This window comes from Nematostella vectensis, chromosome 12, assembly GCF_932526225.1.
Source record: "Nematostella vectensis chromosome 12, jaNemVect1.1, whole genome shotgun sequence".
In the NCBI taxonomy this organism is placed as follows: Eukaryota; Metazoa; Cnidaria; class Anthozoa; order Actiniaria; family Edwardsiidae; genus Nematostella; species Nematostella vectensis.
This window is the reverse complement of record NC_064045.1, coordinates 6,529,193-6,547,312: the sequence shown is the minus strand read 5'-3', so window position 1 is coordinate 6,547,312 and position 18,120 is coordinate 6,529,193. Positions and strand designations below refer to the sequence as shown.

The 18,120-nt window shown below is 37.0% G+C and overlaps 1 protein-coding gene and 1 long non-coding RNA gene across 4 annotated transcripts; one reads left to right on the top strand and one right to left on the bottom strand.

Moving 5' to 3' along the window:
• Positions 1–16: 16 nt before the first annotated feature.
• On the top strand, positions 17–17,789 carry LOC5510100 (mitochondrial Rho GTPase 1-A). 3 transcript variants are annotated; one of them, XM_032379210.2, is made up of 27 exons: positions 18–286; positions 398–456; positions 3,900–3,981; positions 4,059–4,102; positions 4,167–4,220; positions 5,192–5,275; positions 6,072–6,101; positions 6,510–6,560; positions 6,768–6,869; positions 7,211–7,252; positions 7,437–7,493; positions 7,793–7,901; positions 8,209–8,332; positions 8,988–9,072; positions 9,219–9,254; positions 9,427–9,536; positions 9,810–9,910; positions 10,716–10,835; positions 12,215–12,306; positions 12,830–12,868; positions 13,336–13,413; positions 13,905–14,027; positions 14,731–14,796; positions 15,562–15,618; positions 15,693–15,766; positions 16,825–16,981; positions 17,575–17,789. In XM_032379210.2, the coding sequence occupies exons 1-26, from the start codon at positions 247–249 to the stop codon at positions 16,952–16,954; spliced, it is 1,989 nt and encodes a 662-aa protein (XP_032235101.2). In that variant the 5' UTR covers positions 18–246; the 3' UTR covers positions 16,955–16,981; positions 17,575–17,789. The 3 variants fall into 3 exon arrangements, with proteins under 3 accessions (XP_048575631.1, XP_032235101.2, XP_032235102.2); XM_032379211.2 differs by lacking the exon at positions 10,716–10,835; XM_048719674.1 differs by lacking the exons at positions 16,825–16,981; positions 17,575–17,789 and having other exon boundaries at positions 17–286; positions 15,693–15,770.
• LOC125557276 lies at positions 9,027–13,906 on the bottom strand. Its single transcript, XR_007305199.1, has 3 exons — positions 13,591–13,906; positions 10,459–10,504; positions 9,027–9,624 (listed from the first exon to the last, which is right to left on the bottom strand). It is a non-coding gene; the product is annotated as an uncharacterized LOC125557276 (long non-coding RNA).
• Positions 17,790–18,120: the final 331 nt, after the last annotated feature.

The window sequence follows — 18,120 nt, the reverse complement described above, 5'->3', positions numbered from 1 at the left end:
TGTTGTATATTTTTGCAGAGTAGAGACTGGTACCCACTCGGCGGCAAAGAGCGGCAAACATGGAGTCTGTAAAATGACCAGCCAAAATGCTGGATTTTTGCGTCCAGAACTCGATTATTTTCTAATTTAGTCAGCCTAACATCTCACCCAGGCATAGAAGAAGTCGAAGCTCGCGTCACTTTGTCCATCACTGTGTTAGTCCTTGCAGAATATATTCTTTTCGAACCGCAGACTTCGAAATTCAAAATGTCGACGCGAGATGTTCGTATTTTGCTTGTTGGGGATTGTAAGTATAGCACCAGCTGTTTATGAGCTTGTATGATTAATCGATCTACCCTAAAAAAATATTAAAACTTGATTTATACGCAATATGGGCGAGTTTCTTTTTATCTTACAGCTCAAGTAGGAAAGACGTCGCTTATACTGTCACTTGTAAGCGAAGAGTTCCCAGATGAGGTAACTTATTTTGGAATGATAATTTTTAATACTACTTTGGTTTCTGTACGAATTGCTTGATTTTCGTTTAATACCAAATCAATGTTATGTATTCTCGTTTCCTACAATATCTTTTTGTGGCGTTTTTGATAAATTCCGTTTATGGGTCAAGCCATGAACCCCCGGCGTATTAATCGATGAAAATCGATCATCGGTTTGCCAATCGATAAATCGATATTAATCGATGAAATCAGCCGATTAATATCGATTGATATTGGTAATCGATGATTAATCAATAGTCACACGAAGATATTTCTTAATTTCATCGATTTCATCGATTATCATCGGCTGTCATCGATTGACTACCCTGGCTTCGTTATTTCATAACATTCTCTGGGGCCAACAAATATCGAAAAATATGTTTACTGAATGACTGTCGTTGCGATTGTTGATAGTCATTAGTGGAGCTATGATTTGTTGAAATGCTCTTTAATGTTTTGCTCGTTTTGTCGACAGAGATCATAGCAGGCCGCTAGCTTCACTCATCTTGCCACGCAAGCTCGGCTCGAATTACGCGTTTACTCCGACGCTTGTGTGCAGGGAGACACAATATAAATGGCATTCGTTCTTTTATTCAAGGATCCACAAGGGTCCGTCAAAGGGAAAGGGGGTGGGCCAGCGAAGCCTGGAAAAGGACCAGCGACATGTTTCATTACAGCTAATCTTTGCTATTACAATCTGTATAATTAGAGAGGCTTACAACTCTTTTGCTGCCCATTTCAAAAAGGTATCATTAAGGGCCTTTAACAATGAACGTATACTAAATAAATGATACATTTGTACTCTTTTATGTTCTTTGCGATCATTCAGATAATATTTAATGAAAATCGAATAAAATCGATATTAATCGATCATGGAACCATCATCGGTTACTAATCGATGAAAGGTCACAAATTTGCAGATCATCGATTAACCATCGATTTCCAATATTAATCGATTGATTAGCATCGATTGATTTTGATTGATATTGATTTTCATCGATTATAGGTTTCATCGATTAATTACGCCGGGATGAACCTCTCTTGATCTAACACTGACTTGATTATTTTTAAAAATAAATAAGACTTAGTTAATTTTTAGTGTTTTGATTTTTGAAAGAAATATTAAGGCTTATTGTACGTGATGATTTTCATATTATTCCTTTATTAAAATCAAAGGAAAGATGGAAGTATTTTATGGGAAAATTTATTGTTCTTTATTCATTTTACAAGAAGAAACGCAAATATTCTTCGATTGTCAGTTATCTTCCCAATATAATTTTCCTTTTTGAGAGCTAAAATAAAAAGTTAGAATTATATGTAGGTCTGATGCTGGGACATATACTGTATTAAAGCCCCTTTCAAAGTATGCATTATAGTTGATGATAGCCACTCTTACTGACTATCATGCGTGTGCTCCAACAAGACATGATAGACTTGTCAACAGCACTCACAGGGTAAACTAATGGCCAACTTGTAATGATTTGTTCATTTGGCAGCCATAACACTTATTAACTTGATATTTCACTTATTATATTCATTTTTTTATATGACTTATAAGTGGACATTCAAACTCTATTGAAAGATCTATTTTAAGCTGTTTAAGCAGGTTCCTGACAAGGGGGGCAGGGTCCTATGTAGTAAGGGAAGGGTCCTACGTGGTTAGGGGATCCTAAAAGCCTGAATTATGACCTCTATGCAAGTTTATTTGTACAAAACTTGTCTACTAGTCAGGGCTTCTGGAATTACGAATTTGCTTAATCCGCGTAATCCACAAATTTCCGCGTAATCCCGCGTAATTTAGGTAAATTTTGAAAGACAAAACATTTAAGTGCACAGCTGATGTGTTCTTTTAGGGTTCTTACCTCTATTTCTCGTAGAAAAAGACAGATATTCTTCGTAAGAGTGCGATATTTCGAACTGAATTTTGAAAACAAATAAAATGACTAGGCGTTCTTTGCTAAGCCGCGAAGGCCTAGGACTAATAATAAAATACCTTTTTTGATTGGCTGGTGGGTAGGAGCCAATGAAAACTCGCCTAAGATATTTTTCAAGTTATTTTGTGCTTTCCTTCGGTACAAAATGTAGTTTGGGCGTAACAGTTGATATTCCGTGTAATTTAGCGCATAATTCAGGAAAGATTCCCGCATTTTTGGTTTTTAAAGAAAAATGAATTGCAAAATCCTGCGTAATTTAGAGCGTAATGATTGATTTTCCGCGTAATTTAACAAAGAATCCCGCGTAATTTTGAGTTTTTTTCCGAGTAATTCCAGAAGCCCTGACTAGTTGAAATTGAGCAAGCTAAATTAAAGCTTCTTGATTTGAGTCTTTTATTACCATTACGCCCTGAGACACCCGTAAATTATAGGCCAAAAACTCCAAAATGTCAGAAATGCAAACTAAACATCACCAGACCCGAATACTCATAGATTCCTCAAAGGCATAGACAACCTTCAAAAGCACATCTTAGCAATGTAATAGAATTGACTTTTTTGTCAAAATATCAACTTTGATTTCTGACCAATTCATAAGCAAATGCTTAAACTCAGAAACATTTGTTACCAAAAAAGACACAAAATTCCGAACTACAAATAGAGACAAGCAAACACAGATCAAGTCACAAATAGATACCTTTATTGCGCTCCGTCAGGTCCCATTTTACAGCAATCATTCACAATAATAAATGCTAGAACCTCCATTAGAAGCAAGTCACCATGTTTAGCCTATTTTGCATGCCTGCACTGCATCATGGGAGTCTTGGAAACACCTTGAAAGACAGGCGAGCAATCTCCTCCCCCAGAATCATAACAGTTTTTTTTTATAAGTCTCTTTGCCCCGAAGCCAAACAAAACATTTCCAGGTCCAAGGAACCCAGAATTAGCCTGAAAACAATTTTTGAATAAGGTTGGGTAAGGATGGCCCACATTGGAGAGTATGAGGCCATTCACCAGAAAATTCCTTTCTCACTTGGTGAAGCCCAAACAAGGAATTATCTCATTGAATCTACCTCAGCGTGCAAACATCCATAAGCACAGCATTAATTATGCCCAAATAGACTTTATGATGTCCTAAGGCACTCTTCTGATGTGAAAAAGCTGTTGCCAGAAAGAAAAGGCACCGCAGTGCATTGTTGGGAACTTCAAGGCATACCGTCTTGGGTCAGCGGTAGCTTAGCTTAACTAGTAGTGTTGGACTTGAAATAGGGGGGGAGGTTTCTGTTTTCAGTCTGTTTTTCTTACAATTTTGCTCAAAAGTACCCAGGAGTTAAAGGGTTAACAAAGTATTCATTAGCAATAAGAAAACAATTTTCTTATTTGTGAAATTTGTCTGCTGTCAATGCTTATTGGCAACCCTGCCATGGTGGCCAATTCCCGTTGCCTGCAGTAGATCTAAAAAATATATTATTAATGCCCCTCTCCCTAACAGGTGCCTATGAGGGCTGAAGAAATCACCATTCCTGCCGATGTAACACCTGAGAAAGTGCCAACTCACATTGTAGACTATTGTGGTGAGAGCTACTTTGTGTTTCTAATATGTTCAGAACTCATATACTCATATAACTAATTCATTTGTTGTTGTATTTAGAGGATGAACAGACAGATGATATACTTGCAGATGAGATTGTGAAGGTGGGATTCTAGTGGCTGTAAATTAAGTTGAATTCCACCCATGATTAATGCATTTTGTTGACAGGCCAATGTTGTCTGCATAGTCTATGATGTCACAGATGAAGAGACTATAGAGAGGGTATGAACTATAGCTTGATGTCAATAGACAAATCTATCTCTTCAACTGTATCATCACCCACTTTAAACTGCATCACTCCAGCAGTTTTTTCATCCCCCAATACTATTAATGAATAATAATAATAATGAAGGTGTGTTTGGGTAGATGGGACCTCTGGCTTAATGTACAGTACTGTACATTCTTATCCGAGAGCATGGGATTCACATTCCCCAATATAGAGAACCAGGTTTTTACACACACCTCTGGATTCCCAAGGATTGGACCCCTAGGACCAAACCTCTGACCCTGGCTTGAGAAGCAATCCCTGTGTTGTTAAGCTTTTGCTGCCCTCCATAACACTTCTCCTCTAAGGACTTCACTTACAATTTTACTGTTGAATCTGTTGTATCGTGTTGTATCGTATTTGTTTTGGTTATCTGTTCAATCAGTAAAACCATTCTGAGCCAATCAGAATCTCGCTTTGTGCACTTCCCTGGCTTCCCTCTGGACAAAAACCAGACAGTGTCGCGACAGAAAGCCAGGCAACTGCACTAGGCGAGAGATGGCAAGAATCTGATTGGCTTAGAATAATTTGACTGGTGGAAGACAGCCAGAAGACAAAAACAAATTGATGTTTTGAAAATGTGGCGTTGCGATACAATGGATTCCACAGTAAAGGAGCATAAAAGAACCTGTGTGTTGATTGTTAGAGCAGGGAATTACCCCTATAGCACGCCCTAACGACATTGTCTTTCTCTGAACCCAAAGAAAGAAGGGTCACCACATGGATGATCCTAAATTATTATCATTACCATAATGATTCGAATTTTTATTGTAATGGTCATAATTTTTATTTCCATCATTATTATTTTTATATTATTTATTTGATTCCAACAAACCTGATGTGAAGTACATACACTAATGTACCCATCTACTTATTGATTAGTGTTATGACGATGTATATACATACACTACATATATATTGTTTCCAGATAACAACCTTCTGGCTGCCACTGATTCGAAGTGTCACTGAAGATGAGGAACATATTAAACCTGTCGTCATCGTTGGTAATAAGGTATGCAGTTTGATAAGATTAACTGCGATTTTCAAAAATCTGCAAACTCTCCAAAAAAGGTTTTACTAAACATTTTTCTGGCTTCCTTTGTTCATTTTAACAAAAATATGTTTGGTTTTTTTAATAGGTCTGCTCCTTGTGGAGAGTTGGCAAATTTGAAGGCATTTTAGTGCCTTACTTATGGTGTTTCTGACATGACGGAAAAACCTGGAAAACGCGCAATTCCAGATAGAAAGAGAAGACACAATTACTTACAATGGTTATAGGTTCCTTGTTCTACGGACTGATTTTCAAAACACAAAAAACGTGAGGCTGAAGTGCACATAACCAGATTTTGGCTTTTTAAGATAATTTTTCCTTGATCATCATTGCCCTGTGCATCAGTTCAGGGACGAAAAGCTTAAATTTCAATGACACTTTACAAAAAGTCACATCAATTTAAAAAAAGTCGCACTTGATATTTTGTTTGCTATAAGTTACTAAGTACTCAGAGAAATTCTCCGCCTTATTCGATGTGAAATGGGCTTATTTGAAGCATCGGGTTATGTTTTTCCGTCATGTCGGTGTTTCTTAGTATAAAGAAATGTTGTGATTGTTGGCCAAGATACATTGGCTTTCATGCACTGTTCATCCTTCTTTAGCTACATGACTGTAATTAATTTGGATGTTTTTTATTCATGTTTTTTTTATCACATTTCTTTTCTTTTCAGTCTTCATCTATCTTTAGCTACATGACTGTAATTAATTTGGATGTTTTAATCCATGTTTTTTCTCATCACATTTCTTTATTTTTCAGTCTGATCTATCTGATACTAGTACAATGGATGTAAGTGTAAACCACAGATGCACCTTTCTTGTTATTGTACATGCTGTATAGTCTTTGAAGGCTGTTAAACTTAGTTAAACTAAATAACACATAACTTTTTACTGTAAACCCAACTTAAAATAAGGGGTAGCAAAGCAAGGATTTTAATAAGAGGGGGGATCCATTGTTCTTTCATAGATTTCTTATACTTCTTCGTATCTTCTAGCAGGATATCTGAAAATAGAGGAGGCTGAGTCCCACATGGCCCACCCCTCATCGATAACATGTATTGTACAGCGACAATCAATAAGCCTTTTCAGAGAATCAAGCTCAATAAAAAAATGCATACCTATTCTAGATCATTGAAATAAAAGCTCAATTCAGCCACCCAAATTCATGTTTACATAGCCTGTTCTTTTTCCTCTACAGATTGTTCTCCCTATAATGAATGACTACTCAGAAGTTGAGACTTGTGTTGAGGTGGGTTTTGAATCTTCTTGATTATTATTGTTTTTCTGCAGTGTTGTCCCTAAGGAGCAGCTGGTTAAGAATTTCACTGAAGGGTCGAATGCACAATTATAGCTGCACTCTTTGTTTGAGCTGGCTCTAAATTTCCTGGTAAACTCTGTATACTGTAAATCTGTTTGTCCAGCAAATCATCTTTCTAAATAATGTCTTCTCCCCTAGTGCTCAGCCAAGAATTTGAAAAATATCTCTGAGATGTTCTACTATGCCCAGAAGGCAGTGCTTCACCCGACAGCGCCATTGTATTCTCCTGATACCAAACAGGTAGGCCCTACTATACCACTATGACCAAATGTTATATAAAAGGTATACCTGTAACAATACCACCGTGACCTTACTTTACCTTAGATCTGAGAGCCATCAATAAGGTGATCTATTCCATAACCATTACCAAGGAATAGCAATTTGAGCAAAAAGGATCTAATCATGCTATAACCAGTAACATTTAATTTTTTTTAGCATTTTACAAAGTTTTGAAAATGCCAGTATAGGGGGTCTCGCCAGACACCCTAAACACACATGCGTCTTCGCTCCAAAATTTCCACTCTACAGTAAATCATCACCTAGAGAAGTCACCCCTGCATCAATCTCTTGACTTTTTACAGATAAAGCCTTTATGTGAGATGGCACTTACAAGAATATTTAAGGTAGGTAATTGACCACAATACCATTATAACATACCATTACACTTGAAATACATGAACAGTATTTCAAGCAAGCTGATTGACATGATTGGTTGCTTAGCTACAGAGATATTGTATGCAATACCCATTATTGTCCTTGCTATGATGATGTGATAATAAACTCATTTGTTGGTCACCATGTACACAGATATCAGATGCTGATGGGGATGGCATTTTGAATGACACAGAACTTAATAGCTTTCAGGTGAGTAAAATAAAATTTATGTCCTCACTTCTATGTGTATTGTTTTTAAAGAAGTCCAGTAAATACAGCCTGGTTGTTTTCTAAAGGGCTTCTGACCACATTAATATTAGATGTAGGATCTAAATGGGCAAATGAATAAATGAAATGAAATGTAGTTGAATATACAGTGTAAATTGTATATCTCCATATATCAGACCTTCTACAATACAACCATTTAATCTTAAAAAACTGTGACATACAGAACGTACATAATTTTACGCTGTGACATACGTACACATGCAGAAGTTTATGCTTTGCAGAAGAGATGTTTTAATTCGCCACTTCAAGGGCAAGGTCTACAAGATGTGAAGAACGTTGTTAGAAAAAATATAGAAGGAGGTATCAGAAATGGAGGCCTTACCCTAAAAGGTACATACTGTATGTAACTTACTACTTATCTGATGTAGAGGTGGAAACCATGAACTAGAAACTACTGTATGTGCTGACTCAGATAGTTGTTGTGGGTTTATTGTATTCATTATTTCTCTTGTTGGGCCGTAATACTACCCAATGGCTTTCATAGTGAATTTTTACCTGATAATTTTAATGTTGTTTATACAAATGCTGCAAAAGTCACATAAAATTTTGAAAAGTCACATTTTATATTTTGTTTCTAAATATAAAACAAACTCTCAATAAAATCTGTTGGTTTAAAAAATTTGCATTTATCTTGCAGGCTTTGTGTTTCTACACACGCTTTTTATCCAAAGGGGCAGGCATGAGACCACATGGGCGGTGCTTAGAAAATTTGGATATGGAGAGGATCTACAGCTAAGGTCTGACTACCTCTGTCCAAAAGGGTGAGATCTCAACAGAAGCATTGGTTTTTTAGTTCCGTGGAAATGTTCAGAATTATTTTTTTTTGCCCTTGCTTTTGTGCTTGTTATAATTTGCCATTCTGCATATTATTTTAAACGAAAAAAAAAATATTGTGAGTTTTAAGTAGGCCCTCGCTTTTGTGATAAGTTAATTCTTACTTTTCACAATGACAGTGAAATCAGTTTACCATGTAACTCATGTAGAGTCACAGCTTCATAAAAATATGGGATCTGTAGAAAAGTTATAACAAAATATTATTAAGTTTTAAAAGTAAGATAACACATTGCTCAAGTAATTGAGTAATGTTATTATAAAATGTTTTTAAAACAGGTACTGTAGGTAATGGTATTTCCACTCTGGTTTCATTAGATTATGTCTGAGCTTGTGAAATACTGTATGCGCCTGCATTACATAAAAATATACAAATACTAAGGTACACTATATACGGTCGTAGTACAAAGATAGACATACAGTAGACAACAGGAGCAAAAAAAAAACACTGAGGGATGGACTTTTTCAGACTTTACATGTAATCTGCTTTTGAGTGTTGATTATTGTCTGTTTTTTATGCAGTATCTGTGCAGGTACAGATATTAGGGAAAAGTTATCTGATCATGTCTATATTTTCTTGTGTAGTATTGACGTAGGCACAGACAGTACAGTGGAGCTATCTGATGCTGGTTATGAGTTTCTTATTGATCTGTTCAACAAATACGACAAGGTAATAAACAGAAATTACTATATCTGGTGATAATTTATTGGGCATAAATGAATCTTATATCAAATTACTAGATTCACATAGACGATTTGACAGCCAATAGCACATACAGTATAGATTTAATTATTTATGTGTATTTCTTTTTTCAGGATCAAGATGAAGCTTTGAGTCCTGTAGAGTTAGAGGTTTGTTTGTAAAAGTCTACTGCATGTGTCACACGGAGACCCCAAGTGCTCCTTATTCATCATTTCCCTTCAGACTGGAGATTTAAAAGAAATGTATCAATACTTTATGTTGAAGATTTCCCTTGTTGCCTGAACTGTAATACATCTTCTGTTTACTGTTGTGTATATGTAGGAACTGTTTGAGATGTGTCCCACAAATCCATGGGGCGATGAAGTGATACATGCTGCTGAGACCAACAGTAAGGGATGGATAACCCTACAGGGGTTTCTAGCTCAGTGGACGTGAGTATTCAATTTCCTGCCAAACCATGTGGGACTTGCAACCTGTTAGGTCACATAGACCAACCTTCCTTGAAGCTATTGTAGAAGCCTGCAAAGGGATAAAGCCCTTAAAAAGATCTTTAATTTGGGGAACCATGGCCTCTAGCAGTTGTTTTGATAAGGTTTTTTAATTTCATGTTGTGAAACATTTTTTTTTTCAAGTATCAAACAAGCAGGTCTGTGAATGGTTTCTGAATATTAGGCTATTACAGTTTCTTATTGTGTTTCATATAGACTGACTACCTTTTTGGACTACACTCGCACCCTGGCCTATCTGGCTTACTTTGGCTATGCACATGGTGAAGTGGAGACCCAACTATCAACAGCAATAGCAGGTACAATATACCCCACCCAACTATTGACTGATATTGATATACCCCACCAAACTATTGGTTTATAACGATATATACCCCACCAAACTATTGACTGATATTGATATACCCCACCAAACTATTGGTTTATAACGATATATACCCCACCAAACTATTGACTGATATTGATATACCCCACCAAACTATTGGTTTATAACAATATATACTCCACCAAACTATTGACTGATATCATTATATCCCACCAAACTAATGGCTGATGTCAATATACCCACCAAACACTTGTCTGATATCCATATACCCCACCAGATTATTGGCTGATATCCATATACCCCCACCAAACTCTTGGCTGATATCCATATACCCCACCAAACTAATGGCTGATATCAATATACCACACCAGACTATTGGCTGATATCCATATACCCCACCAAACTATTGGCGGTTATCAAAATACCCCACCAAACTATTGGCTGATATGAGGATATCAAAAAGCCCCTTCCATCTATTGACTAATAATGTCATAAACTTAAAATGTCAATATACCTACCCACCTTGTTGGCGATAATATCAATAATCCCCACACAACTATAGGCATTTCTGTCAAAAAAGGATACTATTATCAGAGTAAAATTTTAAATTATGTGTAAAGTTATTATAAAATTTGCTCTTTGTACACACAAGAATGTTCTTTATAATACGGAACTATGTATAACCATAATGTCAAAAGCATGTGTGTGTGACATGGTCCTAAAATCTTCTCTAAATCCCATTAACCTGCCCTATGCTCCTTACTCTTGCTTCCTGCCAGTCTGTCTTCCTCTACCAGTTCCTATCACTATCTCTGTCTCGCGACTTATTCAGATGAGGAAGAGGTTTCGCGTCTCTCAGAGCATTCACAGCGGACTTGACTGGGCCGTGGCACAATGGGGTATATTCTACACTCTTAAACAGATTTGTTGTTTGCCACGGCTTCATTAAGGACAAAATATGCCGGAATTTATTTTGTATTCATTGATTTTTTTGTTTTATTTTTTTTGGTTTCATACAACAAACAAAATAGTTGTTATACACCTGTTTGAAATAAGGTTACATTTGGGGAATCATTGTGTCGTGTGCCGCATTGCTCCATGGGTATCAAATAAATTACTGTAGTATTACAAAGTAAAGCTGTAGTATTCAAATTGTTTATGTGCCTGTTAACATCCACACGGCTTTCAGAGATCAGGATTCAGCCATTTATTCCTTATCCATGAACCACTGCAGGTTATGACATATAGATTCTCCAGTGCAACCCCATTTGAAATAGGTGTATATTCCGATTTTTCTGGCTTTCTCTTGTGTGAATGTTTTGTGCTCCCATTATTTAAAGATGCTCAATAGTGTTGCTGAAATAAGAAGGGTTGTTATCTGATTTTAATGCTACTGATTGCTTTTTTCTTTGATGTAAAATAAGAAAGCTTCATTGATAATACACTTAAACGAAAACGAAGTAAACTGGGTGATATTCCGAATTTTTAATTTTGCATTTTAACAGCATGCTTTAATGACTCTAAACGAAATGACTCCAAGCGAACTGTTTAAACTAACTACATTAAACTAACTCTATTGCAAAAGTATCTCTCAGCGTGCTCGTTTTCATTTCTTCAGTTACTGGAAAAACTTGAATAAATAAATGAAATGTTTATTTTAACTAAATCAAGTTAATCTCTTGCACAAGTACCTCTCTTCATGCTCTATTTAAAAAAAAATCTAAACAAGTTTAACAAACTAAACTAATCTATTGCACAAGTATCATTTGGAGTAGCTGTCGCCGAGGATGCGATAGAATGTGTCTTTGTTGTAGATACTTCATGTATGATTCCCTGGAGTGTCACAGTATGCCATTCTCTTGGTATCCATACCAGCCGTGACCCTCCAGTGAATCATACATGAAGCACCTGTCTTTGCTGTAAATGTTTTTCTATTGTTCACGCCTATTACTTACACCAATTTTACCTTTTAGACCAATATTTCTCCTGATAGTCAAAACATTTGTGTATTTGTTGTGAAAAGATTTGTTCTCTTTTACAGCATCGTATTTTATATGTTAACCATTGTTCTTTTATTAGTTCTATGTTTATGACAGTTACATAAGATGTATCCCATATTTATTCATTTTTATCACAGCTTCCATTCACATTCCTTTTACGAGTTACCTATGTACAAAGACCTTCTATTATCGTAAGCTCTCGTATACGGTCGTATGTTCATTTTATCGCTGTTACTTCTTATATTCATGGTCTCACATAAAGGATTCTTCACTTTCAGTCACTAGAAGCAAATCCATTGATATCCAGAAGAAGTCGACCACTAGATCGGTATTCCAGTGCTATGTCTTTGGACCACCAGGAGTGGGAAAGGTGAGTTCAGTGACAAAGGAAAAAAATGGCATGAAATTTTCCAATTCTCAATATATAAGCTCAAGATTCCGCATACAAGCAGTTTCTCTGACCAAAAGCTTAATTCCAAAGTTTAAAGAAATTTTGAAGATGTGAAATTTAGATATAAGCGAGCAAAGTTTTAATTTTTGATCAGAGCTTTTCCCTAAAAACTAGGAGAATTCATACCTTGAACATTCGAAAATTGCACTTTAAGCCTCATATCTCGAAGACGAATCCATAAGAAAAAAGTACTTTTTGATATGTTGGTTAACATAACATAAGGAACCTCTATGCAAAAATTAAAGCTTACCAAACTTAACCAGACCTTATTTTGGGAAAACTTGGCCTTTTTTTTTGCTCTGTCGAGTTCACTATAGCTCCAGGGTAGTGGTTTGTCAAATTTAAGTCACAGCTTTAAAAAATGTTGTTAGATTTCGAACTCACTGGACAAAACATGTGAATGTAGAAGATGTACATGACTTTTAGTTTTTTATCTTTTCAGACAACATTTTTACAGTCGTTTCTTGACCGATCCCTTGAAGTAAGTGAAATATGTGTTATACGTTCATTGTAATAACTGTAACCATTTAATGTATTTTTGTTGTTGTTGTTGTTGTTGTTGTTGTTGTTTGCCTGATCACTTTTACATTTTGGCATAGCTTTCACGCCGTACTTTTCCTGAACATTTCCAAATGCAAACACTTGCCAAAGTTATTTCATCCTCATTTGTATGCATTAACATTTGGTACGGCCTATGAAATGAACGGCGTCTAAAAGTAGGCCTTACAATAAGTTCTTTACTTTTGTTAAGATTAAACGAAGTATACGAAGTTTACCGAATCCTGGATCGTATGATTATCAATTGCAACGAGAAAATATGTCATCAGATTAATTTACGGCCACGACTGCTGAGGTATCACCGGCGTGTTCTAGCTAGCTAGGGCTCCGAATAAACCTATGCTATGTTTTTTTTTTTTTGCTGACGATATCACTTTTACATCTCACTAGAATTCGGACCTCGAGCATCTTACCACGCCGTATGTTATCAATCTTGTAGAAGTACAAAGACAAGAGAAATATCTAGTGGTGAGAAAATATATTTACACTATATATGTATTGGTATTATACGTGTGATGAGGACATCAAATGTTTATGTCATGTAATGCGAACTGTTAGCATACATGCGCATCTACCCCATGCAAAGTTGAAATGTTCTGACCATCTATCAAAATTACCATCTACCTTTAACCTTGAGACCTTTACCTAAAATTCCCAGTCAATTCTTCGTTGGCTTGTCACAGACGGACGGCAATACAACTATCCCTGCCAGAGGGGTGCAGCTATCCCTGTTTTTTCGTGGTCTGCTAACGCGAAATTATATGCCTCATAGCCAGTCGCGTACATAGGGGGGTGCGCAGGGTGTGTGATAAACAAACGTTGGTTATTTTTTATCGAAGAACCGTTAAATACTATCCCGTTTCCATATGATACCTTAGACTGCAACCATCCCCACCTTCCCCCATCCAACGAATCCTTGGTTTGCGCCTGAAAGCTGCCTTTGTGCTTCCCTGTTCTAGTTACGCGAGATCGAGTGGGAGAATTCAGGGCTTCTGCTACATGATAGGAGATGTGACGTGGCTTGCTTCTTGTACAACTCAAATGATGCGGCTTCATTTTCGCAGATTGTACAACTCAGAGAGGTAAGAAAAATAACGTTAAGTTGGCCTCTACTTCACTACTGTCATACCGTAATGTTATGTCGAAATGATCATTCTACCGCAAAAAAAGGTCAAGTCGTTCCCTACTATACTATAATGTTATGAGGAACACACTAATTTGGCCTCTACTTTTACAATTCTTGTACCATAATGTTATGTGAGAATAAATATTATACCGCAAAATAAGGCTAACTCGACCTATTCTATTAATTCTCCATACCATAATACTATGTCAAAATAAGTATTCTACCGCAAAATAAGGCTAACCCGGCCTCTACTATACTATTCATATATCATAATGTTATGTCGAAATTATCATTCTACCGCCAAAATAAGGCTAGTTCATTCGATCTCTTCTACTAATTCTCATACTAATACATAATATTATGTCAAAATAAGTATTCTACCGAAAAAAGGCTAACTCGGTATCTAATACTATTCTCATACCATATTATTGTATGTCGAAATTCCACCTCAAATAATCTGGTTAATTGGGTCCCTACTATGCTAATCTTACACCATAATGTTACGTCGAAATGTCCTTTGTGCAGGCATGTTTTTACTCTTTTATTAGACCTTTGTAGTTTCAAACCTTCCACCCCCTGCCCCCTCTCCCAATCCTTCTCCCCCTCCCTCAATCTAACAAGCTTGCATTCCAACTGTCTTTTATCATTTCTTTCAACAGAAGTTACCAAAGACTCTACCGTGTTTATTCGTCGCAACAAAGAGTGACCTAACGACAGTGAAACAGGTGAGACCGACATGACGGAAAAACATGACGTGAAGCTTCAAATAAGCACGTTTCACATCTAAAAAAAAAAAATCTAAGTACTTAGTGAGTAATAGCAAAAAAAAAATATCAAATGCGACTTTTTGTAAAGTGTCATTAAACATTTGAGCTTTGAGCGTCCTTGAGCTGAGACATAGCGCAAGGGTGGCCAAGAAAAAATATCTTCCAAAGCGAAAAAATGGGTGTGTGCACTTCGACCTTACATTGTTCGTGTTTTGAAAATCATTCCGGAATATAAGGAACCGATGGCCATTGTAAGAAATTGTGTCTCCGTTCTCTATCTCGAATTGCGTATTTTCCAGGTTTTCCCGTCATGTCGGTGAGACCACTAATACTGTTCGATTTGGTATATGACTGCTGTTTTGAGTATTCAGCGAACCCTTTGAGCGCAACAGTTACCATTGAAATGGCTTTCTAATTTTTGTCATTAAATTTCCGAATATCGGCCGAGCATTTTACGATGTAGCCCACAAGGATCAAGTCCATTATGGCGGCGCTCTAAATCATCAGTAACATCATCATAAGACAAACTTTTACAATTTTGAAATATTTTCCGCATTTCCGTTAAAAATCATGGTAGATTGTTACGTAATCGACCGGAAGTAAACTGATGTGGTGCAGGGTCTATCTCGACCTTGGTCCGGTTTTTATTTAGTTTTGATTAACCGAAGCAATAAAGTAATTTTGTCTCTGGTGTATTTATGAAGTGCATTTGTATTGATTCAGGAATATGAGCAACAGCCTCTGATGTATACGACGCTGAATAAACTTCCACCACCACAGGTAACCCATCACTACAATAACGCAAACCCACAGATACCATTATTTTGAAATTGCTTGTATTTCTATGATTTCAGCCGTTCTCCATAAATGGACCGCCAGAGGGCAACAAAAAAATATATTCCAAACTTGCGCAAATGGCTGTGTACCCGTGAGTACAAAACATCCCCTTTTCCTCCATTGCTCCCCTGTGGTTTTAGTTACCCCATTAACCACGAAAAACTCTAAACATCATCTTCCCCACTTGTGGGGAAGCCGTGCGTGACACTGAAAGCGGCTGCTAAACAGATTAGAATAGAGCAAAGCTTAGAAGACATGTATTCCTTTGGTCCTTTCTTTGACTCCGTCGTTTTGTTTGTGATTGTTCTGACACTCAAATGTTTCAAACCAAATTTTCCATTGACCAATAATATTATTGCTGCCAGTATTTTCGCCCTTCTGTTTATGTGGCTGGTATTATTCCAAAATAATGTACTTGTTGTAGTCGTCTCTACCTTTGCTATTGTCGAAGTTTTCTGTATATTTTTGAAGTTTGTAAAATATGCTGTTAATAATATGCTTAATTAAACCTCTTTATAGAAACCAAGCTGCTTTCGAACAAATGTTTCGTTAAAATACTTTTTTCCAGACTTCAAAATCTATAACATCACAGTAAAAAAGCGATTTTTTTCTATCTTTTTCGTATTTTAGATGGCTAAGTAAGGCTAAGTTCAAACGTCGTATTATCCATGAGCTGTATTCAATGCAAATGCTTGCGAATGAATCGAGTCGATTGTTTCTTCATTTGCATGCATTTGCATTGAATACGGCGCATGGATGATACGACCCATAAGCTGTATTCAATGCAAATGCTTGCGAATGAATCGAGTCGATTGTTTCTTCATTTGCATGCATTTGCATTGAATACGGCGCATGGATGATACGACCCATAAGCTGTATTCAATGCAAATGCTTGCGAATGAATCGATTCGATTGTTTCTTCATTTGCATGCATTTGCATTGAATACGGCGCATGGATGATACGACCCATAAGCTGTATTTAATGCAAATGCTTGCCAATGAATCGAGTCGATTGTTTCTTCATTTGCATGCATTTGCATTGAATACGGCGCGTGGATGATACGACTTTTGAACTTGGGCCAAGTTCACAAATATATTCCCTAAGTTGCGTCCGTCATAATTTTCTAATTGCCACATGATCTATCCCAGGCATCTTTGCGGCCCTAATGCGGACACAATGGCTACCTTCTGGGTCATCGCTGGAGTCGGTGCAGCTGCTGCAGCTGTTATTGGTTTCCTTGGTTACCGATACTTACGGAAATCAGCTAATGGACTTTAACCATGGTGACAGACCAATGTTCAATCGGTAAGCTACGCTTAACACATTACTCCATTGTTAACAAAAGTTTCCTATTACGGACGCCTGGAAGCGAAGAAACGGGAGAAGTGAGCAGCCCTTTCTACTTTTTAAACAAACAGGGGGTGGGTGAAACAGACTTTTTGCCTTTTGGGTCCAGGTTACAGATAACCCTTGGCCAATATGATATTCTGATTGCGGGGTGTATGATCTTGCAAATCAGGGGCTCATAAGTAGGGGGGCAATCAACAGTGTCGCGGCACTTTTACCGTCCAGATGTGCGCGCACATCTTTGATCGTTGATTTACCAAAAAAATTGCAAGTTAGAATTCAAAATCCAAGCTGGTATGTGAATTTCTAAATACATTTTGAAAAAGAAAACGACAAAAGTGACAGTACCGAAGACAGGACAGCTTTTTGGTTGAGACTGTGCGCGCAGATGAGCTCAGCCAAAACGTCAACAATAACTCATTAGATTGGCTAATCCGTGGGTCTAAAATAGCCTTGTTCGTGACACCTATATTATAAGATGATGTGGTATATAATAAGATGATATGTTAATAAGCCACCTTATGCATGACTCCCGTTTTTATTTATTTCAGAAGTCGGGTAAGATGACGGTACATCCCCATAATGCAAAGCGATTTGCGAAGTTCAGCCAAGTGCGACATGAACGTGGAGACTATAACGTGCTAGAGAAACTATATAAAGACTTTAACGTATTGGAATCTAATTTCTTAAAGGTTTTATTTTTCTGTGAATTTTAAGTGCGTTCGAAAGAGGAATGATTCTTTGAATAAAGAATTCGGTGAGATTATTCTTGCCATGCGGTTGTATCGCTGGGCGATCGGTAATACAGTCGTTTGACATTGCGACTACGCGACAAGCCCGCATGTAAGCACGGGTTAGCCACTGCATAACTTTAGACTTAGGATGTTTTTTTTTTAACTCGTGGTTCCGGAATAGGAATGATTAAAATCGAAAGTAAGCGCGCGTTCGTCTATCACGCGTTCCCATTCCGGAATGGAATGAAGGCAATTCCACCCATTCTGCTACCTGTAGCAAAATGACTCGAATGCCGTTCTGAACCTTCTCTACCAACCATTCCCATTCCAAAATGATAGGGAAAACGCGCCCTTAGACGCAGT